Source organism: Erinaceus europaeus, chromosome 3 (assembly GCF_950295315.1).
Source record: "Erinaceus europaeus chromosome 3, mEriEur2.1, whole genome shotgun sequence".
Taxonomy (NCBI): domain Eukaryota; kingdom Metazoa; phylum Chordata; class Mammalia; order Eulipotyphla; family Erinaceidae; genus Erinaceus; species Erinaceus europaeus.
The window spans coordinates 47,024,768-47,051,750 of NC_080164.1; the positions used below are offsets into that span (position 1 = coordinate 47,024,768).

Below are 26,983 nucleotides of genomic sequence, written 5' to 3' on the forward strand. Positions count from 1 at the left end.
TCTCTAAAGATTTATTTATTCATTGATTTATCTCACAAGAGAGTGAGATAGAGAGGAGAGACAGAAACCTACTTCTCATATCTGTACATGCAGTGCCAAGGATTAAGCCCTATACATTTTACCATTGAACCACCTTCCTGGCTACAGAGGATATTATTATTAATGTTCTGTGTTCATTTTTTGTTCTTACTAATTTGTAAAACATATATCATTTATGAAATATTGTATTTCCCTAATTTTCCAGTTGTTTTGTATGAGTATTATCTAATTCAACATTCCTCTGAAATCAGTGCATCGTCTATATGTCAGTTAAAATTAAGGAAATAGAGTAAAAAGTGGTGTCTTCTTCAGGGCTAAGTAGTGATCAGTGGCAACCCTGGACACCCACCCTCTCCTGCTGCAGCACTTGCTGTTAGCTTTTCTGCTATATAATGAGACAAAATTAGTCATATTATCTTAGAAAGTCATATGTAGTTTGAAACTTCTAAAAAGAAACTAGAACAGTATCTTTAAATCTATTTTACTGTTATCTCTGCATGCTTTAATTGTGCTGTTCGTATTAATATGTATGTGCCAATGATAATCTATGTTTTATTCTCTAACTTATAGTTTGGCTTTTCTGTTATATTTAAAGACAGCTTTCAAACTTATAAAATCTACTGTTTTCCTGTCTTCTAACTTTATAACTTTTGCATTTATCTTTTTTATTCCAGTTCCCTTTTAACTCTTTTTTAAAAAAATTTTTATTATCATTATTTATTGGATAGAGATAGCCAGAGATTGAGAGGGGTGGGGGAGATAGAGAGGGAGAGAGACGCCTGCAGACCTGCTTCATGGCTTGTGAAGCTCTCCCCCTGCAGGTGGGGACCAAGGGCTCGAACCTGGGTCTTTGCGCATTGTAATGTGTGCGCTCAACCAGGTGCACCACTGCCTGGCCCCTTAACTCTTTTTTATTTAAGTAATAAACATCATTAGAGTTTTTTTTTCCCTTATATCAATGGTTGTCATTCTGCTTAAGAGTGGAGGTGGAGGACTAATTTAAAACTCCAGGAAGACTTTTTCGATGATACTTATTTCACTATTCACTTTTATCCTTCTCTTTCTAATCACTCTGCCCCAGTGTTTGAGGACTGGGTTGTTTATTGTTGGCACTTTATAATAATTGTGTATTTGCTTCATAAGAAAAAACTAGAGTCTTAACTATATCCCATACCTATCAGATGAAATTCTCTGTTATTGTTTTGGATTAAACCTTAGAGTTAATTTAGGAGGCATATTTTTTTAATAATTAGTTGTTTTACTTATAGTTAATCTTAAATTTTTATGTCTTCTCTATAGTGTTTTGAAATTTATTGCTATTTTGACCACGTTTTAAAAAATATTGAAAGGGGCCAGGAAGATAGTATAGGGTTTATGCAAAAGACTTTAATACCCAGGAGTCGGGCGGTAATGCAGCAGGTTAAGCGCAGGGGACGCAAAGTGCAAGGACCAGCATAAGGATCCCGGTTCGGCCCCCAGCTCCCCAACTGCAAGGGGGGTCACTTCATGAATGGTAAAGCAGGTCTGCGGGTGTCTGTCTTTCTCTCCCTGCTCTGTCTTCCCCTCCTCTCTCCATTTCTCTCTGTCCTATCCAACAAAGACGACATCAGTGATAACTACAACAATAAAAAAAAGAGAGAGAGACTTTAATACCCAAGCCTCTGAGGTCCCAGGTTCAGTTCCTGGAACCACCAAAAGCCAGAGCTACTCAGTACTCTGGGGTTGGGGGGGGGGGGGCGGCACTCCAAATCTAGTTCATATTGTTTCAAGTTTGATATGCTGTGCAAATGATCAAACATACCAGTTATATAAAGCAGAGACCATTGTCCTTGAATGATATCACAGTAATGACCAACTATGGTCCTGAAGGTTTTAGTTTCCTAGTTTTAACATCAGTTGCATCTAAAGGTGTATTGTAGGATGCTGTTAAACTCATCTTTTTTTTTTTAATTCTTTTTCTAAATTTAGACTTATACTATAATTTGAGCTGTTGAGTTAATAGATGATAAATTCAAGATTTGCTTGATTTTTTTCTGTTTTTGTTTTTTCTCTCTTTGACCTTTCCTTCTGCTCCAACAAACTCCAGCTGAAAAGAGGAAGGGTGGGCAGACTGTGGATTCTAACGTCCCACTTCTAAGTGTGTCTGATCCTTTTATTCCTCTTCAAGTACCTGATGTACCAGGTAGGTAAATAGAATTGATCTAAGGTTAAGCAGCTTGATTCTTACCCAGAGACTTTTGAGAGTTCTTTAAACACTCCATTAACAGGATATGAACTTTAAACACTAATAATAGGTACTATTGTATTTTTTTTTTTACTGTGTGTCAGTAAGATCAGCAAAATTCTTTGAGGGCACCAGTTCTTAGCAAAGATGCTAAATTCAGTTTAGGTTATACTGAACTATATTGCATGTGAGATCAATGTTTAGTTGTCTGTTCTTGATTGTGTTAATAGTAATGTGAAGGGCCTGTGTACTGGAAAAAAACACTTAATCCAACATTATTACAATGTTGGTGGGGGGGACCTATAAGCAAGTAATAGAGGGAACAAAATTCTAGTAGTGATTTTAGTTAATGATGGTATTAAGAGTGACTTCCGCTTCAGAACTAAGTGACCCTGGTCCCTACCTGCAGGGGGAAAGCTTCATGAGTGATGAAGCAGGGCTCCCAGTGTCTCTCAGCCTCTTTCCCTCTCTATCTCCCCCTCTCAGTTTCTTTCTCTACCCAGTAATAAATAAAAGATTCTTTAAAAATAAATAAATTAAATAAATAAATAATGAAAAAAAAGAGTGACTTCTGGCCCAGTTCCTAAAATTCATAATAAAGGTCTTGATAGGGAATGTGAATCAAAAGTCCTATGTACCCTAATTGGTTTTCCCATTATGGAAACCTGCTGGGTTTAGCTGTTCATCAATGAAGTCAGTTCAGCTGCATGAGTTTAAATATCCTTTCAGGTCCACTATAGCCTCATTTTTAAGTAGTCCAGAGAAATTTTTTTAAAGCCATTAGTGTGTTCTGACTGCAACAGCTTTAGAATCAATAATTAAATTTGAATTTCATAAAAGCCAAAGATTGTATCTACCTGCCCCCCCTTCCTTCCTGCCTTGACTACTCCTTTATCCTTTTTCTCCCAAGTGGCGGTGGGGGTTGGGGTGGCGGGAAGAGTAAGGCACAAGTATTAGGAGTAGCCAAAGATTACAAACATTTTCCCCTCTCTATCAGTTTCTTCTGAAAAAGCAGGCTAATAGATCAAACTCCTTAGAAACATCTGGCAGTTATTTTGCTTCTAGTGGTCTCTCTTTCCCCCCCCCCCACTACCCCTTCTTGATCTTAAACTAATAATAACTGTGAGTTTTCTTCTCTCCCCAAATGCTGAAGGCTTTTATTTAATTTTCTTAAGATTGGCAGTGATTGCTCTTTTCACATTTTACATATAAGCAAAACTGCTACTAGGGTACCAACAGTGTTATTTCAGACTGTGTTGTGTTGACTCCTCACCTTGGGCCAAGTAGTGTTGTGTAATTATAACTGCTGGTTCTGAATGTAGGTCAAAAATACCTAAAATAACTGAGGAATGGACTAGTAGAAAGAAAAGGGAAGAGGGATTCAAATACGGGTCCTTTTCCTTACTGCATGTTTCAGATATCCTTGGCATTGCCTAAAGAAGCCAGTTCTAGCAGAATACCAGAAGGTATGTGGGCTGTAAACTCAATCTGGGGGCCATCGGCCTTTAAAAAAATTTATTTTTCTTCCATTTTATTATATAGGATCATATGAAGAATTCTCCCTTTCACAGCCCTTCAGGTTCTGTTTTGCTATTAACCAGATAGCCATTGGGCTATAGATAATACAAAGGTGCTACCTTGATACAGGCCAGAAGGTAAGGGCCCAGTAGGACAGCAAGTAGCTGTCCCCTGTAGTTGTCACAGGAACCTTCTAGATCAAAGATGAGGAGGAATCTCACCTACATGCCAGGTTGCTCTTTATATTCACTCCTGCTTCTAGAGATAAGTTGTATAGAATTTGAACCCAGGGCTCATGAGCCTAAGGTACCCCAGATTCAGCTAGTTGCCTTCCTATCCTGTCTTCTTTACTGCTTCCTGTCTTCACTCCTGAGCCTCTGTAATTTTTTTCCTTCATTTTGATAAATTCCTGTTAAAATTTCATTGGTATATCATGATCTGCCTTGTGTCTTAATTGAAAATGCAACATTTTAATAGAGAATTCTAGGAGTATCTTAATTTGCTTTCTGATTTGTCAAGCACAAACACAAATCAGACAAGTCATTCCTTTGTGCTTCAGTGCATTTCTGTATCACTAAGCATAAAATGTAGATTTTTACTCTGACCTAAAAGGCTCTAACTCATCTGACCTTTGGCTAGTCCTCTAACCTGAGCTCATAGCACTGTTTTCCTTAGTCTTTTCCCCAAAAGGCTGAGTTGGATCCCACTCCAAGACCTTTGCATTTGTTGGTATTTTGCCAGGAAAACTATTCCTCCAACTCTGTTCCTTCTTGTCATTTGACATTTGTGTCTCAGCTGTCTCAGCTTAAATACTTTCTCAGAAAGGTTCAACATGGTCCCATAGACATTGCCAATATTACCCCTTGGCTTTTTTTTTTTAATTCATAATACCGTGGTTTTGTCTGTTTCTCTATACTCATTGTCTTCCACTATCAGAATGTTATTGTTCTAATGGAGAACTTGTCTGTATTATTCACCATATTCACAGTGCTGAGAACACTACCAGGCGTAATCAGCCCTTAGTTAATATTTGCACACAGGACAAATGAATTCAGTAAACTCTGAAGCAATGTTACTACCTTCCCAATTTATGTTCCCAACTTGAAACTGCAGACCACTGACTCCATTTCTTCTCTCTGCCTCTGCCAATCCCCAACCAGGCCTCCCACACTCCTTGAGTGCATATAAACAGATGCACAGCCTGCAGTGTCAGAACACTGCCTCCACCCCAACCAGTGAAACTTTTATGTCTTGGAAACAGTTCCCAGATCAGCAAAACGTTTGGCTCCAGAGCTATATTTAAGAAAGTGCATAAATGAATTTAAACTTGGATGGCAGTAACTCCACCCCAACCTTCCATGATGCCCTCCAGAATGTTAATTAAGTTTGTTATGTTACCACTGTGTCTTTGGTTGTTTTATTAGTTTTGTGCAATGCTAGAGAATGAAGTAAGAGCCTCACACACATGCAGTGTGGCTGAGTAGCCTCCCTGGACCATCTTTTTTATCTTTTTTTTTTTTTTTTTTTAAAGAAATCCAAAAGAGAGGGAGACATACACAAAGAGAAAGACACCACAGCATCTCTTCATTATTCATGGAATTCCCATGGTCGGTCCATTGATGCTACAGAAACCAGAGCCACACACACAGCTTGCTCAAGCCAGGTGACCTAACTCTCAGCCCCACTATTTTACTTAATATTCAATCCGTAGCAAATTCAGTTTTACTATTCAAGGCCCCCACTTCTTTTCTTGGGGTCTTGGAATGTCTGAGTTAGGGAAGGATGGTCTTTAGTATCTCTGGCATTAAGGTAATTACAATTTTGTCTCTGTCCCTGACCTTCAGAGCAAATCACTTGCCACCATTTCTACCTCACCATGGCTGCCTCCCACACTCAACCTCTTTTGAATGTTAGGCATGGAGTCTTAGTATCCTCACAACTATGCCTTTTGAAGACTTTTCATTTTATTATAGGCTCTGAAAGTGTCTACATATAATTTCTTTTGGTCCTACAAGTAATACTGACAGGTAGGCATGCCAGGTAATTGTCATTTTATAAGTGGAGAAGGCCTTAGTGCTGATATGACTGTGCTGCTTTGCATAGTCCCTTCCATAGCCCATAGCTCTTTTCAGTGAATGTTTTCTATGTATTTGGGGACAGTTTCCAGATTGATAAGGCCTTTGGCTAGAGAGATAAATTTAAGAAACTATAGGGACTTGGTGGTGGCACAAGGACCCGGGTTCATGTGCCCAGTCTCCATACTGAAGCTTCACAAATGGTGAAACAGTGGTGTAGGCCTCTCTTTATCCCCCACTTTCCCCCTTCTCTCAATTTCACTCTATCCAAAATAATGAAATTCTAAAAAATAAAAGTATGACCAATAAAAAAATTAAGAAAATACATAAATGGATTTAAACTTTAAAGAATTGATTCTAGCGACTTACTAGTAACTAGATGATTTTGGTCAAATCAACTCAAATTCCATTCTCCTCAAAATTGGTATTATTAATACAAATTTTCCTAATGGAATAGCTTGTGAAGTGCGTCTAAAATCAAGGATTTGGAAATTTTTAAACTTTCAGTTAGTGTGAAGATTGAAAATGTGTGGGTCCAGGTGGCTGAACATACATAATAATATACAAGGATCCAGGTGAGAGCCCACAGTCCCCATGTACAGGGGGGAAGCTTTGTGAGTGCTGAAGCAGTGCTGCAGATATCTCTCTATCTCTCTTCCTCTCTGTCTCCCCCTTCTCTCTTAATTTCTGACTATATCCAATAAATAAATAAAGATTAAAAAAAAAAGACTGAAAATTCTCTAACAACTTTGGTTTTGGACCCTTACTTCCAGTGAGGTACTTCTGGTTTATCAACCTATTATAGTTATTAAGCAGTCACTTTTTTTTTTTTTCTGTCAGAGACGACTTCTACACAGCTGTGAGCCAATAAAGCAGACTTCTTAGATAAAATGATTGCTAACCTATGAATGAAGGGTCTGGGTATATGTAGATTTGTTGTTGTTGTTTAGGAATAATTTTATGTCCCAAAGTTTTATAAACTTTCTGAGAAAAGTTTGAGTGTAAAAAAAAAAAGTTTGCGTGTAAAAATTACACATATGGGGAACAGACGGTATAGTGCAGTGGGTTAAGCGCACATGGCGTGAGACACGGTCTGGTGTAAGGATCTTGGTTTGAGCCCCCAGCTCCCCACCTGCAAGGGGTCGATTCACAAGTGGTAAAGCAGGTGTGCAAGTGTCTTTCTCTCCCTCTCTCTGTCTTTCCCTCCTCTCTCGTTTTCTCTCTGTCCTATCCAAGAACAACAGCAGTAACAACAATAATAATAACAAGGGGGGCAACAATGGCAACTGCGGCAGGCTAAGTGCAGTTGGTGCAAAACACAAGGACCATCTTAAGGATCCCGGTTGGAGTTCCCAGCTCCCCACCTGCAGGGGAGTCACTTCACAGGCGGTGAAGCAGGTCTGCAGGTGTCTATCTTTCTCTCCCCCTTTCTGTCTTCCCCTCCTCTCTCCATTACTCTCTGTCCTATCCAACAATAATGACATCAATAACAACAATAATAACCACAACAATAAAAAAACAAGGGCAGTAAAAGGGAAAATAAATATACAAAATAGTTTTGTTTCCCATTTTAATGATTTTTCTATTTCCATTATGTAAAACTTTAGGGTTTGCATTCCAAACAGTCTTCTTTGATGCAGCTCATACCAAACTGTTCTGTTTGTTAGTCTAACCTGCACTGCTCATGCGATTTCATACCTACGTAATTCTATCATTCCTGGGGGTCTTTTTTTCTTATTGTCAAATAGAAGGTAAAGTACAGAGAGGGACAGAGAATGATATAGAAACTGAGAAAAAAAAAAAAAAAAAGAAACTGAGGCACCACAGCAGTGTTCCAACCACTTGTGAAACATCTATGCATGTTGTTCCCAGGTAGTGACCTAAGATTTTATGCCAAGATAAACTACTGTTCAAAAGACAAGCAAGTAATTTGGGACCATTGTATCTGTGGCTTCTCAAAATTGCATGTCTCAAAAAATACATGTCTGCTAAAAGCAAAAGAGCAAATCATTACTCTTTTTTTTTTTTTTTAAGTGACAGAAGCTTTTTGTAGGGAATAAAATAAAAACTAATGTTCTGAATAGTGAAAAACTAGACTTTGGGGGGGGGAAGCTATCTTATTTTGATCAACTGAAACCTGTCAAAGCTATTTTAGCATCTTTTCTTGCAATAAAATGTCATGCACAGTATGGTTTTCATGTTGATGATATTATACATGTATTGGTCAGATTTAAGTGGATCATATTGTCATTTAATTCAAAGATATCTACATCTCATATACTCCAAAGATGGTAAATTGGTTTTACATGTAGATTTTTTTCTTACCAGAGCACTACACAGGTTTGGTTTATGTGGGTACTGTAGATTGAACCTAGGACTTCATTGCCTCATACATTAAAGTTTTTGTATAATCATTGTGCTATCTCCCCCACCCAGAAATTTTTTTCTTTAGTTTATTAATTATACTAAGCAAACTACCCTGCCAAGATAATAAAGTTCATTGTTTTTTATTATCTGCATAGGTATAGTGGGGTGTCAGAAAAGTCATGACTCACTTTTGCATGGAAAAATACATCACAACTTTTCCAGCAACCTTATAGATCATCTAAAATATGGTTCCTGTTCCTCAGTGAATAGTAGATTAGTCTTTATCTCAATTCTTGATGACCTGTTAGAATAGAATCACTGAAATGTTATGTACTGACACTTGAGCTTTTAGTTGCTTCTTTTTCTTATTTTAATTTTAGTCTACATACTAAATGCTTTTTTAAAAATTTTTTAAAATTTATTTATTCCCTTTTGTTGCCCTTGTTTTACTGTTACAGTTATTATTGTTATTGATGTCATTGTTGTTCGATAGGACAGCGAAAAATGGAGAGAGGAAGAGAAGACAGAGAGGGGGAGAGCAAGATAGACATCTGCAGACCTGCTTCACCACCTGTGAAGCGACTCTCCTGCAGGTGGAGAGCTGGGGGCTCAAACCGGGATCCTTAAGGCGGTCCTTGCACTTTGCGCCAGCTGCGCATAACTCGCTGTGCTGCCGCCCGACTCCCATATTAAATGCTTTTAAAGCATTTTATTTTTGTGATGGAAAAGGCATTTTTGGGAGTTGGGCGGTAGTGCAGCGGGTTAATCGCACATGGCGCAAAGCGCAAGGGCCGGCGTAAGGATCCTGGTTCGAGCCCCGGCTCCCCTCCTGCAGGAGGTCGATTCGCAAGCGCTAAAGCAGGTCTGCAGGTGTCTGTCTTTCCTCCTTTCTGTCTTCCCCTCCTTTCTCTATTTCTCTCTGTCCTATCCAACAACAACAACAGCTATGACAACAATAACAACTACAACAAGGGCAACAAAATGGGAAAAATAGCCTCCAGGAACAGTGGATTTGTTGTGCAGGCCCCAGCGGTAACCCTGGAGGCAAAAAAAAAAAAAGAGGCATTTTTACAGACTTTTGACTAGGCAAGTTTTGTGGCCTATTCTCCTTGTGAGTAAAAGTAGGTAGGCGCTATTAATTCTCTTCTTTCTATAAGATTCTGAGATAATGGGCCCAGGCAGTGGTACACCTGGTTGAGGGCACACTTCACAATGCACAATGACATGGGTCAAGATCCCAATCTGTCTGCATGGGAGACTCTTCACAAGCAGTGAAGCAGTGCTGCAGGTGTCTCTCTTTCTCTCCCCCATCTCTCTCAATTCCTCTGTCTCTATCCAATGAATGAATGAATGAATGAATGAATAAAATTTTTAAAATCTGTGGTTGGGGGCTGGGCAGTAGTGCACCGGGTTAAGTGTGCATACTAAGAAGCACAGGGATCCTGGTTCGAGCCCCCACTCCCCACCTGCAGGGAGTCGCTTCACAAGCAGTGGAGCAAGTCTGTGGGTGTATCTTTCTCTCCCTCTCTCTGTCTTCCCCTCCTCTCTCAATTTTGCTCTGTCTTTTCCAACAACAACAATGGAAAAATAATGACCACCCAGAGCAGTGGATTTATAGTGCAGGTACTGAGCCCCAGCAGTAACCCTGGAGGCAAAAAAAAAATAAGAATCTGTTATTATTTTGTTTCAAGTTAATGCTCTATCTTAAAATATGGAGCTACTGATGGATCAAGGCTAGAGGAATTGTTTTGAAGGACTTGGTGTATTCATGTTGTCACACAATAAATTACCACATATGACTATTTGGTGACTTCTGATCTCCTTTTATTTCTTAGCCAAAAGACTTCAAGAGCAATCCATTTGTAAGCTAGATGAGTTTTGTAAGACTTGACCTTAGAATAATGCAAACACCAGCCATTATAGACTCAGTTGGCAGACAATAAATGACTGTTAAAGTTAACTTAGATGTAATAAATTAATTCTCTTGATGACTTATAAATTATTTCTAGATACAAATAAAAAAGATATTAAAAACTAAGAGCAGGAAGGAATAGGAATACACATGGGCCTGTATGCAAGTGTTTATGCCAGCTTTTATTTTTAATAGCTAAAATTTTAAAAAATCAATTATCTCATAAATGATGATGAATCAACAAATTATGGCATGTTTATAGAGTGGAGCACTATTCAGTAGTAAAACAGAACAAACTACTGACATAACATAAGCTTTATGTAAAATGAAGGGCATCAGATAGGAAAAACTATATGCTGTATGGTTCCATGTATTACAAATGGTAGAAAAGGCAAAACTATAAAAATAAGTAGTTTTTAGGGGGTCAGGTGGTAGCACACCTGGTTAAATGCACACACTATTGTGCCCAAGGATCTGGGTTCAAGCCCCTGGTCCCCACCTGCAGGGAAAAAGCTTCACAAGTGGTGCAGTAGGGCTGCAGGTGTCTCTCTGCTTCTCTCCCTCTCTTATCTCTCCCTCCTCTCTCAATTTCTCTCTATCTCTATCCAATAATAAATAAATAAATTCTTCTTTAAAAGATAGTTTTTGCCACTCTGAGTAAGAAAACATTAACTTTTTAAATTTTTTATATTTATTTATTTTCGCTTTTGTTGCCCTTGTTTTTTATTGTTGTAGTTATTCTTATTCTAGTTATTGATGTCATCATTGTTAGATAGGACAGAGAGAAATGGAGAGAGGAGGGGAAGACAGAAAGGGGAAGAGAAAGACACCTGCAGACCTGCTTTATGGCCTGTAAAGCGACTCCCCTACAGGTGGGGAGCCGGGGCTCGAACCGGGATCCTCAGGCCAGTCCTTGCACTGTGTGCCATGTGCACTTAACCTGCTGTGGTACCACCCAACTCCCAAAAACATTAACTTTTAGAAAGGGGCATAACAGTATTTTGAAGTGGTAAATATATACTATGTCATTATTTCTAAGATTGTTATTTGTGCTTCCATCAAAACTCATCAGGTATATTTAATGTTAGTGATTTTTATTCAGCGTAAATTATACCTGAAACTTGAAAACAAGCAAACAAACCCAGGGCAGCATCTTGAATTCTTTTTTTTTTTTGTATTTATTTATACTTGAATTCTTTATGATGTCACTACTTCAATTGAGCAAGTAATCATTTTAAAGCTTCACTTTGAAAGCCTGTTTTTAACAAAGTAATGACATCTATTTTTTTTCTTTTTTCTTTATTTCCTTTTGTTGACCTTGTTGTCTTATTGTTGTAGTTATTATTGATGTTGTTGTTGTTGTTGTTGGATAGGACAGAGAGAAATGGAGAGAGGAAGGGAAGACAGAGGGGAGAGAGAAAGACAGACACCTGCAGACCTGCTTCACCACTTGTGAAGTGACTCCCCTGCAGGTGGGGAGCCGGGGGCTCAAACCCGGATCCTTATGCCGGTCCTTGCACTTAGCGCCACGTGCGCTTAACCCGCTGCGCTACCGCCCGACTCCCGACATCTATTTTTTTTACAAGATACTGACATGCATTTTTATGATGAATCCATATAAAAATTTGACCCCTGGGGGGTCAGGCGGTAGCGCAGCGGGTTGGGCGCACGTGGCGCAAAGCACAAGGACTGGTATGGGGATCCTGGTTCGAGGCCCTGACTTCCTACCAACAGGGGAGTCGCTTCACAGGCGGTGAAGCAGGTCTGCAGGTGTCTATCTTTCTCTCCCCCTCTCTGTCTTCCCCATCTCTCTCCATTTCTCTTTGTCCTGTCCAACAACGAACAACATCAACAACAATGATAACCACAAGAAGGCTACAACAACAAGGGGCAATGAAAGGGGGGAAAGGAAATGGCCTCCAGGAGCAGTGGATTCATGGTGTGGGCACTGAGCCCCAGCAATAACCCTGGAGGCAAAAAAAATTTTTTGACCCCCCTAAAATATGTTTACATAGAAACAAGAATCGGTCATCTAGTGTTAATACCTTTCTTATGTTTTCTGCTTTCTCTTAACCTCTCTGCCCAACCTAGAAAAACTAATTGAGGGACTCAAATCTCCTGACACTTCTCTTCTGCTCCCTGACCTCTTGCCTATGGCAGATCCTTTTGGTAGCACTTCTGACGCTGTAATTGGTAAAGTCATTATCTCTTTCTTCAGTCATGCATGATATATGTGTCTATTACAGAGTGATAGCTAACTGGTTAACATATCCTTAGAGATATGCTCTGATGAGCAACAGAAATGCCTGCTGAAGGAATGCCTGTTGCTAACCCAGAAGCCAAGCCTATTCAATCTCACTCACTGTTATCTCGAATGAAATGTGCGCTCTGGTTTCTAGAAGTACAACACTATTGTTTTTGTTTTTCTTGATGTCCTAAGACTTCTAGAGTGGATTTCTTATGAATGAGTAGGAATGTGAGAAAATTTACATTGAATTACCAATGTTACATGGAAAAAAAAAAAAAAGCTGGTTTCAACTTGTACCTTAACTTAAGCAGATGCTTCTTTAGAAAGTCTCTATGAGCAAGACATCAGTAACAGAAAGCAGGTATCCAGTGGTGAAACTCCATGAGTAGAATCCAAGGCAACAGCCTGGTAGCTGCTCGCTGACAGTTTTCTGTGCTTCAGACACAAGTCAAAACCTATGAAATGCGCAAGGCCACTAAGATCTAGAACTCAGAAAGACCTAGATCTCATTAAGACTTAGTAAGGTGGAATCACACAGTGCACAATATCTCCCAGCTGCATCCTGATAAGAGATGAGATGAAATAGTGACTTTTAAAAGGACATAGAGGATGTTGCCCCTAAAATTTTCCTGTAAGATAAAGTAAAATTATCAGAAAATATTAAAGTGTCTTTCAGCCTTTTTTTTTTTTTTTTTTTTTTTTGGCATGGATGAGATCTGCTATGTGGTGTGTATTTATCTGTAAAAACATAGTATCACCAAGACTATTGACCAAAACGTTAACCTTACACACACTTGCTCTATCAGTAAAGCTTGGGCTCAAAGCAGAGGAAATAAAGTTAACTTTTACTGTGCTTTTCCTCATACTGGAGACTGACATTTTAGAGACCTAGAGTTAGGAAACCTCCATAGAGTTGTCTGAAGAGCCATCTGACTTCCTTTCCCTCACCTTTTGCTCTCCTTTCTCAATGCTCTGTTACAAAAGAAAAAGCTGATGTTGCTGTTGAGAATCTCATACCAGGACTGGAGCCCCCTGTGCCCCAGCGACTCCCATCTCAGACGGAATCTGTGACCTCAAACCGAACAGGTCAGTCAGGTGTCTCTGCAGCATGATGAGCCCTCTGAACCAGTCTTTCCAACTGTGGCAGAGGATCCTGGGCTTATTCTGTAGTCAGAATAAGTTAGTTTCTCCTAGAATGGATACTCTGTATTACTACAACTCCAGCTTTAAATGTTTAGTGGTGGTTTTCCTCTCTAAAGGAAAAACAGTACTTTTTAGTATCATACCTTTTATACAATGATTCCTTGGGCTTTCTCTGGTTACAGTTTATGTTCTTCATTCAAGATTCTTTTCACTAGTAACAGATTCCTTCTGCCTCCTTGGTTAAAGAACTCTGCTGAACCATGAGGATAAGATGCTGTTAACATTCCAGTTTGCTGAGCCATCTTCCCTATTCAATAGTGTTAGTGACATCTATGGAACTCGTGTTCTGTATTTTGACGTTTTGTTCCTAGCACAGCGTTTTAATCGTGTATACATCATCTGCTATGGAATTGTAGGCAAAATTAAGATTTTCCCAAGATTCAGCATTACTTTTACCCTGATTTCAAAATTCACTCAATATTGGATACTTTTACTTACCATAAATAAAAAATTTTTACCATATTCACTTTTTTTCTAAACCCGTATGTACCTTGTAAAGGTATCCAGATTCCCAAGTTGGGGCAGAAACAATTTGAAGCCTATGGAGTATAAAAATAAAAGCATCCAGATAATAAAATTCAACATAGAACGCAATATAATTTCTTTTCTTTGTGCTTACTTGACTGTTTTCTTCTAGAAAAGTTTACCAGAAAGCAAACTATGTGTTAAAATTCTTGAACTCTAAGTTTTTTCTTCCTTCCATTCTTTTTTTAATCTTTTTTTTTCTTTATTATTGGATAGATAGAGACAAGGAAATTGAGAGGGGGGAAGATAGAGAGGAAGAGAGACAGAGACACCTGCAGCCCTGCTTGTCCATTTGTGAAGCTTTCCCCCTGCAGTTGGGGATCCAGGGGCTTGAACCTGGGTCCTTATGCATTGCAATATGAATGCTTAATCAGGTGTGCCACCCCTGGCCCTGTCTTCCTTCCATTCTCTAACTAAAAGCAAAATTGTGTGCAAAGGAGCAATGCAAATTTTAAGAATGTCAGAGGTGGAAGGTAGCATAATGGTTATGCAAGCAGACTCTCGTGCCTGAGGCTCCAAAGTCCCAGGTTCAATTTCCCTTACCACCAGAAGGCAGAGCTGAACAGTGTTCTGGTTAAAAAAAAAAAAAAAAAAAAATACATATATATAATCAATCAGAGGCAAGATATTTGTTTCCATTTTGAATGGAAAGCTGGTTGAGTTCTAGAAAGTCCTGTTGAATCAAACCATATTCTGCTAATAGTAGACCAGGAATAGTGTTGTCAGTTTGGACACCCAAGCTTACAGTAATTTTTTTTTTTCTGTGAATGCTTAGGAAAAGTTTTAAGTAAATCATTTATTTATTTTAAAAAATTTGTATTATCTTTATTGATTGGATAGAGAGAGCCAGAAGTCAAGAGGGTAGGAGGAGATGAAGAAGAGAGACAGAGAAACACCTGCAGCACTAGCAAAGCTTTCTCCCTGCAGATAGGGATGAGGGGCTCGAACCTGGGTCTTTGCACATTGTAACGTGTGCTCAACCAGTCGTGCCACCACCTGATCCAATCATTTATTTATTTATTTTTGCCACCATTGTTATCACTGAGCTTTGGTACTAGCATGACTCTTAACATTCTTGGTGTGTATGAAGATAATATATACATGGGAGGTGAGAGCCATAGAAAGAGAGAGAGAGAGAAAGGAGAGATGCCACAGCACTACTCCATTACTCATGAAACTTCCCCTCAAAGGCACTCCCATGTGGTGGCCAAGGACTTCAGCCAGGGTCCTTGCTCATGGCATCATGTGTATTCTACTGAGTGAGCTGCCTCCTGGCACTAAGTAACCCTCTTTAATTGCAAAGTTCTCTTTCTTAAATGGCATGGGATGAAAAATGAATTGCTGGAGTTAGATTACATTCAAATCACAGTAGCAGCAACCTTGAGCAAAAGATTCTACCATATTTATATACTAATATAGGTAAAATATGGAAAGACATGCTATAGGTAGTAGTCAGGAATGCTTGACATTTTTCTTTCTCCCACCTTGGCTTGTATGCATAAAGTGTAAATGCAGTAACTTAAAAGGCTAAGATCTAATACTGCGGTATTGTTTTTGCCATTGTAATTGCCAATTAATGCCATCACTGACCTGGGATGCTGTTAATCTGGATTCAGATTCTCTCACCGGGGAAGATTCCCTGATTGATTGCTCTCTGCTTTCTAACCCTACTACTGATCTTCTGGAAGAGTTCGCCCCCATAGCCATCTCTGCTCCGGCCCATAAAGGTAAATACTTCCCCCTTGGGCCCATATATATGCTTAGAGGAGAAGCACTTAAAAAGGAAAAAGAAAAAAAGAACCTAACAATTGTCCTTACCAAAGTTTTTGCTAATAAAGTTCTTTGATTGCCCTCGTAAATGGAAAACTTGGATTTGTATTCTTTAACTGCTATATTGTAATCCATTTCTGTAAGAATCTTTAGTAAGATTTAGACAAGAGATTGGTGGAAATCACTTAGAATGCAGAGCTCATGTTATATACTAGAGACAGTCAGCTCAAGTAGATAGTTGAATTGACTATCCACTTATTAACCTGGCTATAATGCTTGGTCTGGCACTTGTTGGCCTCAATCAAATTTAACTTACACTTGTGGGGTAGTGATTACTACAATAGATTAAGGCCTCACTTCTCCTAAATCAGTCTGGAGATTGAACTCATAAACCTTTTTGGATTTCAGTTCAACTTTAAGTTGTGATTGATTTCTGAATTTCTCTTATCTGACTACTATTTTCATTTCTTAGTCTTGTGTTAATACTAGTTTAAAATTCTGCCGGACAGAGACTGGGGAAATGGCTCTATCAGTATAGAATGCAGGAGATTTGCAAGCCTGTGTCTCACAGTTTGATTCCCCAGTGCCACATGTGCCCAAGTGGTGCTTTGGCTCAAATAAATCTTTTGATTGAAGTGCTGGAGAGAGACATCTTGAGCTCTACTCAGTGAGTAGTTCAGTGACAGCAATAGGCACTGTGCATTACTTTCTAAAGCAATCACTATTCTGTGCTTGGGTAGTAAAACTCATTTTCTGGAAAGAACAAATACACAGAAAAGGAATTAATTTAGTGTTGTCTAAAAAAAATTTAGTCTGTGTGGTTTCAGTGGTAATATAGCTGAGTTGTTTTTAATTCTAATAGCATTAAAATAATTAGGTTTTTATAGAGCACATAAAGAGAAATTATCTGTTGCACCAACCAGTTGTGTCTGCCAGGAGTGTGTCAGCAGCAGTGTGTAATTACAGAGAAGCACCCCTTGCAAAATAGTTGCTCAGCTAGCATTTATTGGTAGAATAGATGTAATTAGAGTGGAGAGTGCTAACAAACTTAAATGTCACCCCCCTCCCCCCATCACAATACAGCGTCCTTTCAGAAGTGTTTTGTTAACCTTGTATTTAGTGATAGATTCTTAAGAGATGACTAACTAGGTACCTGCTGCCTCTGTTTTTGAGGGGTTTTCCCCCAAATATTGTTAGGCATTTGCTTGTTCAGACTAGAAGATAAATAAGATTGTGCCTTTGTGAATTACTGTCTTTAGTAAGCTACCTCACAACAACTATAATGAATGGTATTATAGAGAGCATTGTTCCTGTATCCATTCACTCTAGTCATTTATAAACATCTAAAAAGGCTAGCTCTAAAAACTTTTTTTTCTGTTTTCCTAATTCACTTTCATTTCAACTAAAGAAAGTGTTTTCACATTTAAAAACAACAATGATTTTACAATTGGAAACTTTGGTACCTGTTCTTACATGTTCTCTCATTTGCTAATCTCTACCTCTATTGTTTCTGCTTGTGTACTTTTGTATTCTGTATTAAGCTGCAGAAGATAGTAATCTCATCTCAGGTTTTGATGTCCCTGAGGGCTCGGACAAGGTGGCAGAAGATGAGTTTGACCCTATTCCTGTATTGATAACCAAAAACCCACAAGGTAAGAAAGAGAGGATGGGGAAAAGAGAAGAGCTTGGCATCAGCTCTCATCAAAATAGTAAAATATCTAATTTGTGAGGAGGGACATCAACACTGAATAAAAGAAGTGAGGAGGTAATAACTTTTATGGACTAGACCAGCATACATAGAGAGACAGATGTGACTAGAGATACCAGTAGGTATCTCAAAGCTTGGCCATCATATTGATAGAGAAAAAAGGTATATAATAGTTTGACTAAAAAAAGCTGGTGTTACAAATTATCAAGCAAAAACAGTGATCTTCAGTCAGTGGGAACCTGAAGACATAGATTCTTTAAGAGCTGTGAACATTTTTTTAATCATGGTTAAAACAATCTTCAATAAATATTTTCCCCAGCGAGATTAACAACGGTGCTTTAATATCTGTTTGCATTGTTGGGATATTTGTGAAACATCCTCATTGTTGGATGAAATTATTTGAACTTGCCATAAAACACTGACTGGCCAGAAGACTGTCTCTCTATATATAGTTACATATGTGTATTTAAAACATCTTTCCATTATAGTAGACATAAGAACTTCTCTTAAAACAAAAATTTTTACTTGGGGAGATGGCTCACCATTATCAGGAAACTAATTCACAGTCAGCATGTCTGAAGCAAAAAAAAAAAAAAAAAAAAAATTTTCATTTGAAATTAGCATCCTTGCTAATTTCAACGTGTTCTGCCAAGAATATGGATGTACATAGTTGCCTGAACTGTGGGTGGGAGGTAATAGATATATGATCTTTAGATATTTAAAAATCAACCTGTAAGAATTTTCATATATAATTTGTTGCTTCTCTAGGGGGTTGCTTTATTTTGTTTTCCTTTGTGTGCTCTGCACATCTAAACTTTAACCCTCTGTGTTTTGTACTGAATTCCTATCTCTCCACTTCCAGGTGGGCACTCTAGAAACAGCAGTGGGAGCTCTGAGTCCAGTCTTCCCAACCTAGCCAGGTCTTTACTGCTGGTGGATCAGCTCATAGACCTGTAGCCGTGACCCAGTAGCAGATGCAGTTCTGTAACCTTCATACCGTAATATACATTTTCATTACGGAGTTATAAGAAAAATGGTTTTTTTTTTAAAGAAATTTGCATATAAGGGGCCCACTAGCCCTTATCTCCTACTCCCTTGCCTTTTTCCTGTAGAAATGATAAGGAAAGAAAATCAATTTGGCCCTACAGATAATCCTTGGCCACCACCTCCCTGTTAGTTTGCTGTGTTTTCCCATTACACTTCTTCAATAGCGTTATCTTAAATCAAGTGCTAGATGCCATGAGCTTCACCTCTGCTGGAATCAACTCCACCAAAAGCTTAACTGTAACTGAAACTAGTGAATTAACACCTTTGTCTCATTCTTGCTAGGAATGGCCTCTCAAATCAGTCCTCTCAATTCCTGTCTCCTTTGGCCAGATGCTGATGAATGTGTTTCTCTATTTTTGCTTTTTATCTTGTCGCATTATCATAAGGACATGACTTCTTCAGTTTGTCCTACCTCTAGGTAGTAGCCTAGAAATGGGTGTGTGTTTTAAGAAAGGGTAAAACTGACTGATGGTGTGTTTGAAAAGAGAAATTGAGCCCAGCTGTAGCCAATCAACTTTGACCTTGTTTGATCATAGACTTAGCCAAGGGATTTTATACCCCATGCAACCTGCTCAGCATTCGCCCAGCATTCTGGCTTCCATTGAACCGTGATTGATTTCTCAAACCTGGAGATGAGACTGCAAGTACTTGAGATCCTTGGATAAAATGTATACATTATATAAATCCCAAGTGTTGCCATTCCTTTTCATGCTTACTCTCCCAAGCTGGGATCTCAGAGTTAGACCAAAACAAGACAATGGTGGTAATATGATACCTTTTATTAGAAGACTTTTCACTGGGGGGTGGATGAGGGAGGGGAAGGAATTGTAGCAGAAACAGATGTATTTTTCTTGTGATTTTTATTTTGAATCGAATATTGTAAATTGTGTATAAATGAAGATGCTGAGTAGTTCTGTTTCCACTTGGCGTTTCAAGTCTGCTATCAGGTGTCTGTACAGGGTTTTGATCTTTTCCCCTTGTGTCACTACACAGCAATCCTACAGTGTAACATATAGAATCATATAAAGTAGATTTGTGTGTTGCTGTAAGCTTTCAGCAGGTCCTCTGTCTTTGTAGAATACGCATGTTGTTTATTTTCAGATAGTCAGAAATAAGTGCTGACAAGCTAGGCCCAATTTGACTGTGGCTATTTAAACCTTTCTTTCTATCTGATGTTTTAATCAAAAGCTGCAGCCAAGGGAGTATGTCCAGTTGGTTTTCCTTGGTTTTCTAGATTAAAAAACAAAACAGAACATAATTCCTCACTAACTGTAGTATATTGTTCATAAAATAAATAAAGGACCCTGCACTGACATGACAACATGCCTCATGGTCACCCTCTGTATATGTAATGACTCACTAAGTGTATTTTTTTCCTTTCATGGGAAATGATTTTTTGTAAGAATCACCCTTTTGAAAAACAGTGGGCATAGAGAACCCCATTGGTGTTCTCTTCCGTGAGTGTCATTTTCCATAATCAGAGGGGAAATTCTTAGATGATCAGACTTGTACAAATAAAATTCCAGGTCCATGTGCTTGTATCACTATCTACCTTTGTTGTTTCTTCTTCACATTTGCACTTTAGGCGGGGGGGGGGGGGGGGGGGGGGGGAGTAAAGAAAACCTAATAGCAACAACAGCCTGCACAGCATTGCACTGTGGAGGTCACACTTTGACCCCAGCAATTGGAGGGCAGTCTTTGAATAGCATCAGAGGAAAAGTCGGAAGATATTTCAGTCTTCCTTTTGACATTAACTATTTCCTGTGCTGGCTGAAACTAAATGAGCTAAATACGTCAAGTCTCTTGTTAGGATAATGGATCATTTTCAAAACTGAGGGAGACTCAACCTTCCTACTGGTTATTTTTTTAAAAATTTTTTAAAAAAAGGATATCCATGAAGAATTCTCCATGATTGGATAGCAAGTGAAAATGGACTTGATTTCCTCCTGTATGAACAGAAAAATTACTGAAGATCAGATTATATACTTTTTCCTGGACATAGAAAAAAATGTATAAACTAATGAAGGAAATGTTTATTTTTAAATAAGAATGTTTTATGCCTATGTTTCCCAATTTGATTTTTTTTCATACATACATGCTAGAAATATAATGAAATATCTAGTTTAATTAAAACCGTAGAATACAGTTTAGAAATTAGGTGTCTCTAAATTGTCCCTTTCATGTATTATCCGTAATTGCATTAAGATATATTATGTAATCATCTGTGTCAATAAAGCTTAATGGAGACTGTGAATATAAACAGACTAGAAACCAGAGGCCTGATGGAGAAAGCCTAAGGGATCTAATGACATGAAATTATCTTGGACTCATTCTTCAGAAAGACCACCTCAGAAGGGAGACCTGTTTTTCTGTTAAGGAATATACATGACTGACTTGATAACAGTACTTTCCTTTATTTATAAAATATTCCCAGAGCTGAAAAAGGATTTATTTGATATGTCTACAGTGTACTGATAGTTGATAGACCTGTGCAACTATAAATTGAGCTGCAAGATGGGCCTAAAATAGTCCCACCTATTTAGTTTAAAAGTGTGGATCTGAGGCAAAGTGGTGGGGAAGAAACCCAAGCAGGCAGGACAAACCACCTGACATTCAGCAGTCACTGACTGACTGACCTCAGCAGAGGCTTCACTTCTCAGAGCTGCTGCTCCTTGTTTTTACAATGCTGAGTTTGAACCAGATGGTCTTCAAGATTATAGAATTCTGTGGTTGAAAGAATATTACTGTGCTATGGAAGAACTATGAAGGATTGATTTAATCCTGATGTTCTTCAATTATCTCCTGTAGTTATTACTATTTCTGTATAAATATTTACATTTTAGGGCATTATAGTGTGCATTTACTCACTTGAGTTGTACTGTCTTGGTTATCGGAATAGAATCCTAAATTATCACAGTTTTGGATATAGATTTTTCCTATTTTTTGTATTACAAATATATGTACACACAAACACATATAATATGCACATACCTACCTATTCCAACAAAACAACATCAGAAGATTTTAGATGCTTTTACAGATTTAAAAAATTCTTTTCTTTTTTTTTTTTTTTTAAGATTTTATTTATTTATTTATGAGAAAGAGAGGAGGAGAGAAAGAACCAGACATCACTCTGGTACATGTGTTGCTGGAACAAACATAGGACCTCATGCTTGAGAGTCCAGTGCTTTATCCACTGCTCCACCTCCCGGACCACTAAAGAATTCTTTTAAAATATATAAACAGTGAAAAATGGGCAAGGACTGCCTTGTGAAAAAATGGGCAGTTGATTAGATGCATATATTTCTTTTTTAAAATTTTTAATATCTTTATTTATTGGATAGAGATAGCCAGAAGAGAGAAAAGGGTGAAATAGAGATGGAAAGAGACAGAGAGAGACACCTGCAGTACTGCTGCACCACTTGCAAAGCTTTCCCACTGCAGGTAGGGACCACAGGCTTGAACACGAGTGTTTCTGCATGCTGACATGTGCACTCATCCAGGTATACTACCACCCGGCCCCCAACGCATATGTTTCTTTATTTCTTTTTTCTCTTTTTTTTTTTTTTTGCATATGTTTCTAACTTACTTTTATTCCAAGTGTGCAACTGTGTCAGAAAAGAGCTCAAGTTGATCCCTCTCCCCATTTTTTTCTTACAGCATTCAAATAAGTATTGATAGATCATCAAATTCAAGCACCATTTTTTAAAAATACAGGCCTTAGAGAAGATACGGTTTAAATTAATTCTTCCAAATATGTTATAATTCATTCTTTCTTTAGCAGACAAAATATCGACATCAAGAACTGACAAGACAGCTGAATGGTGCACTGTTTTGCTATTCGCATGACCCAAGTTCAAGCCTGACCCCCACCCACTACATTAGAGAAAGCTTTGGTACTATGTTCTCTTTCACTCTTTCTGCCTCTTTGTCTCTCAGCCTGAAAAAGTCATGCACGTGGTGAAGCCCCAGTTATAACAAAAACAAAAAAAGTTAGAATTCTGATATCAAATAGTGTTATTTCCTTCCAAAAGCATCTGATCTTACTTGGGGAGCTAATATTTATAAAATGAAAATGTTGTGGCTATTTAAATCATTTTTAATTTATTATTATTATTTTATCTTTATTTATTTGTTGGATAGAGACAGTCAGAAGTTGAGAGGGAAGGGGGTGATAGAGAAGGAGAGAGACAAATGCAGCCCTGCTTCACCACTTGTGAAGCTTTCTCCCTGCAGGTGAGGACCAGGGGCTCAAACCTGGGTCATTGCACACTATAACATGTGCGCTCAACCAGGTGTGTCACCACCTGGCCCCCAATCATTTTTATTTTTTTAATGTGGTTATCCAGGTACTCTTTTATTTATTATTTATTTCCTGGATAGAGACAAGTAGAAATTGAGATGGAAAAGGGGGATTGGGAGAAAGATAGAGAGACTCCTGCAGTATTGCTTCACTATTCATGAAACTTCTTCTCTGCAGATAGGGACTGAGAGCTTGAACTCAAGTCCTTACATATTGTAATATGCACTCAACCAAGAGTTACTGTGTCTGGCCCCCTTAAGTCATTTTTAAAACTTCTCTCGTTAGAAACAACATCAAGGAAAATGATAAGATGTAAGAAAATCAATTGTAATAGTAACTATTCCTATAGCTCTTAGCATCTGAATATACTTTTTTTAAAAAAAGGAAGGGAAAAAAAAAAGCAGACAGAAAGACATAGATTTCTTAGGAGTGAGAGAGAATGAGGGTGGGGTGAGGAGGACTAGGACACAGCTCAACTCTGCTGGGGATTAACCAGTAACCTCTGGGACATCAAGCATGCAGATTTGTCCTCTAGTAGACTGAGCTATCTCTGCAACTCAACCCCAAAAATATGCTCTGTATCTTAATCAAAGTTTTTCTACCACTCTTGGTTCTAAGTGACATTTAGCTGTTTCCAAAAAAGCCAAACTCATCTTCCTAAGATGAACAGCACTTACTATTGAAGATACAATCCACAGATTAGTGAAGAGAGAGCTTCTTAGTGTAAAGTGACAACTACCAATCTTCATTCTTTTAATTTTCTCACTTAAGGATTATCTGTGATTTTTGCCTGTCATTAGTGGGATTAGAAATTTGAAAGATGGGAGTAGGGCGGTAGCACAGCAGGGTAAGCGCAGGTGATGCAAAGCGCAAGGACCAGCCTAAGGATCCCGGTTCCAGACCCCGGCTCCCCATCTGCAGGGGAGTCACTTCACAAGCGGTGAAGCAGGTCTGCAGGTGTCTTGTCTTTCTCTCCCCCTTTCTCTTCCCTTCCTCTCTCCATTTCTCTCTGTCCTATCCAACAACGACATCAATAACTACAACAATAAAACAAGTGCAACAAAAGGGAATAAAGAAAGAAAGAAAAGAAAATTGAAAGATAAGAGTTTTTGGATATCTATTTTTAAAAGTTTTCAGATACTTGGTTTCATTTGAAGTAGGGCCTGGCTTTTCTTGAATTAAAATTATATAACTAAGATTGCTGATGTTTATAAAACAAACCTAGCAGGGCTGGGTGGCGGCACACCTGGTTGAGTGCACATGTTACAGTGCACAAGGACATGGGTTCGAGCCCCCAGTCCCTGGACCTGCAGGGGGAAAGCTTCATGAGTAGTGAAGCAGAACTGCAAGTGTCTCCCTACCTCTCCATTTCTGTCTCCCTACCTCTCAATTGCTGACTGACTCTATCCAATATATAAATAAAGATAATATTTTTAAAATTAAAAAAACTCAGGGGGCAGGTGGTGGTACACCTGGTTGAGTGCACAGGTTACAATGCACAAGGACCCAGGTTCGAGTCCTTGGTTCCACCTGCAGAGGGAAAGCTTTGTGAGTGGTAAAGCAGTGTTGCTGGTGGCTCTCTGTCTCCCTCCCTATCTCCCCCTTCCCTTTCGATTTCTGGCTGCATCTATCCAATAAATAAAGATAATAATTTTTTTTTAATTTTTAAAAAATGCAAGAATCCCTTTTAGGGGGGACCAGATGATGCACAGATTGAGTGCATGTTACCAAGCTGAAGGACCTGGGCTAAAGCCCCTCACCCCACCTACAGGGGGGAAGCTTCACAAGCAGTAAAGTACTGCTGTAGGTGTTTCTCTTTCTTCCTTTTTTTCTTTCCTTCCTTCTTTTTTTTCTGTTGAAACAGAGAAGACATAATTTTTTAAATCTTTTTTGTTAACATTTAATGGTAATAGTCACATCTTTTTATTTTTCTGAGAGAGAAAGAGATACAGAGATAGAGACCAGAGCACTGCTCATCTCTGGCTTATGGTGATGCTGTTGATTGAACCTGGGACCTCAGAGGAGCCTCAGGCATGAGAGTATTACATAACCATTATGCTATCTCCTCAACCCTAAGTGTTTCTCTTTTGCTCTCTCTCCTCCCCTCTCAATTTCTGCCTTATCAAATTAAGTAAAAAATAATAAATATTTTACAAGAAGCAAAGAACATCTTTTTCTCAGGATAAAATATGAATTTTGTTTCTAATGCTTTTTTATATTTTTTAAACCATTTTATTTTATTTATTATTGGATAGAGACAGAAATTGAGAGGGGAGTGGGAGATAGGGAGAGAGACAGAGAGGCACCTACAGCTCTACTTCACCACTTGTGAAGCTTTCCTCCTACAGGTAGGGACCAGGGACTTGAACTCAGGACTTGTGCACTGTAGTGTATGCACTTAACCAGGTGTGCCACCACCTGGCCCCATTTCTAATGCTTTTTTCCTACTCTTTTGATCTTTCTTTCTCTCTTTCTTCCTCTCTTCCTTTCTTTATTCCCTTTTGTTGCCCTTGTTTTTTATTGTTGTTGTAGTTATTATTGTTGTTGTTATTGATGTCGTCTGTAGTTATTATTGTTGTTGTTATTGATGTCGTCATTGTTAGGACAGAGAGAAATGGAGAGAGGAGGGGAAGACAGAGAGGAGGAGAGAAAGATAGACACCTGCAGACCTGCTTCACCGCTTGTGAAGTGACTCCCCTGCAGGTGGGGAGCCGGGGGCTCAAACTGGGATCCTTATGCTGGTCCTTGTGCTTTGCGCCATGTGCGCTTAACCCGCTGCGCTACCGCCTAGCTCCCTCTTCTGATCATTCTACCTTAAAACAATATGACCTTCCTCCTGATCAGGAGCAGCTGTGCCTTCAGCAGTGTTATGGGAAAAGGAGGATCTTTGGGGCTGACCTCAGCCCAGAGATGTGGTTAAGTCTGAGTTCAGTTGAGTAAATGCACACTATAGCTACCTTGAGTCAAAATTAAGTTCCTATGATGATACAGTTTGTCTAAGATCTCCAGGAGTCTTTATTTTTCACATTCTGTAGGGTACTCATGATCCTATAGCCACTAACTTAAAAGAGTTTGGGGATTTAAATGATAGCATCTAGGGGGCCTGATGGTGGTGTACCTGGTTAAGTGCATATGTTACAAAGTGCAAGGACCTGGGTTCGAGCCCCTGGTCCCCACCTACAGGGGAAAAGCTTTGCAAGTGGTGAAGCAGTGTTTCAGGTGTCTCTCTGTGTCTATCACCCACTTCCCTCTAAATTCCTGGCTGTCTCTACCAATAAATAAATAAAGATAATTAAATAAAATGACAGCATCTTCCAAAATACTGAAACTAAAGTGAGCTTCCCAGCAGAATAGAAAAGTTATCACAGAGATATTTGAAATAGATTAGTTACTGAATTGAATGAATTCACATATCGCAAAGCTATCTATTATTCCTCTCTGGAAACTATAATTTTGCTAACACAAAGTTAACCTTTTCCTTTTCCTTTTCCAATCTAAGAGTGTTCCTGCACTTAGATGTGCATAGGTTTAGTCCGGGGGAATGAATCCCAAATGGCCTCCAGTTCAGATAATCTGTAATAAGATACTTCTCTGTTTCTCCTGTGTTTCCTTTTGCTATGGTGGGGAGGGAAGTTCTTCCGACAATGTTGACCTATGCAGAGCTATCAAATTGTGGTAGTTGCTAGAATGGAGGACACTTTCTTGATTTCCACTTTGATGGAATCTTGAGTTTATTCTTTATTCTTCCCCCCCCAAAAAAAAAATGTAAGCACAGGGACATGAAGCTAACCTATGTAGTAAAATTTGAACATTGCTAAACAAGTAGTGTATAAAAAATAACTCTGTAAACCAATTTAAGTGAGCATACAGGAGAATGAAAACCTCTCATCTGTTCAAACAGAAACATGTTGTAAATAAAGTTGCTATTTTCCTAAGTAGAAAATCTACATTTGGGATGGGAACTTTAAACATTGTTGATGACAATAAGTACTTGTCTACAAGGACAGTGAAGACACATTTGAGAGATAGACTGACATTTTAATG

At 38.6% G+C, this 26,983-nt stretch overlaps 1 protein-coding gene across 14 annotated transcripts in view; it reads left to right on the top strand.

Annotated features, from left to right (window-relative positions):
- Positions 1-26,983, top strand: part of AAK1 (AP2 associated kinase 1) — a 232,979-nt gene that overhangs the window by 198,150 nt on the left and 7,846 nt on the right. For 3 of the 14 annotated variants that reach the window (XM_060187139.1, XM_060187138.1, XM_060187140.1), the window contains 5 exons: positions 2,126-2,221; positions 12,227-12,328; positions 13,368-13,469; positions 15,728-15,838; positions 17,423-17,533. The exons of 2 other annotated variants lie outside the window; for them this stretch is intronic. In XM_060187139.1, the coding sequence (XP_060043122.1) occupies positions 2,126-2,221; positions 12,227-12,328; positions 13,368-13,469; positions 15,728-15,838; positions 17,423-17,533 (522 nt within the window). Of the gene's footprint in view, positions 1-2,125; positions 2,222-12,226; positions 12,329-13,367; positions 13,470-15,727; positions 15,839-17,422; positions 17,534-18,451; positions 20,512-26,983 lie in introns of those variants that run through there. 9 more of the 14 variants (XM_016187331.2, XM_016187333.2, XM_060187143.1 and 6 more) reach the window with 8 other exon arrangements.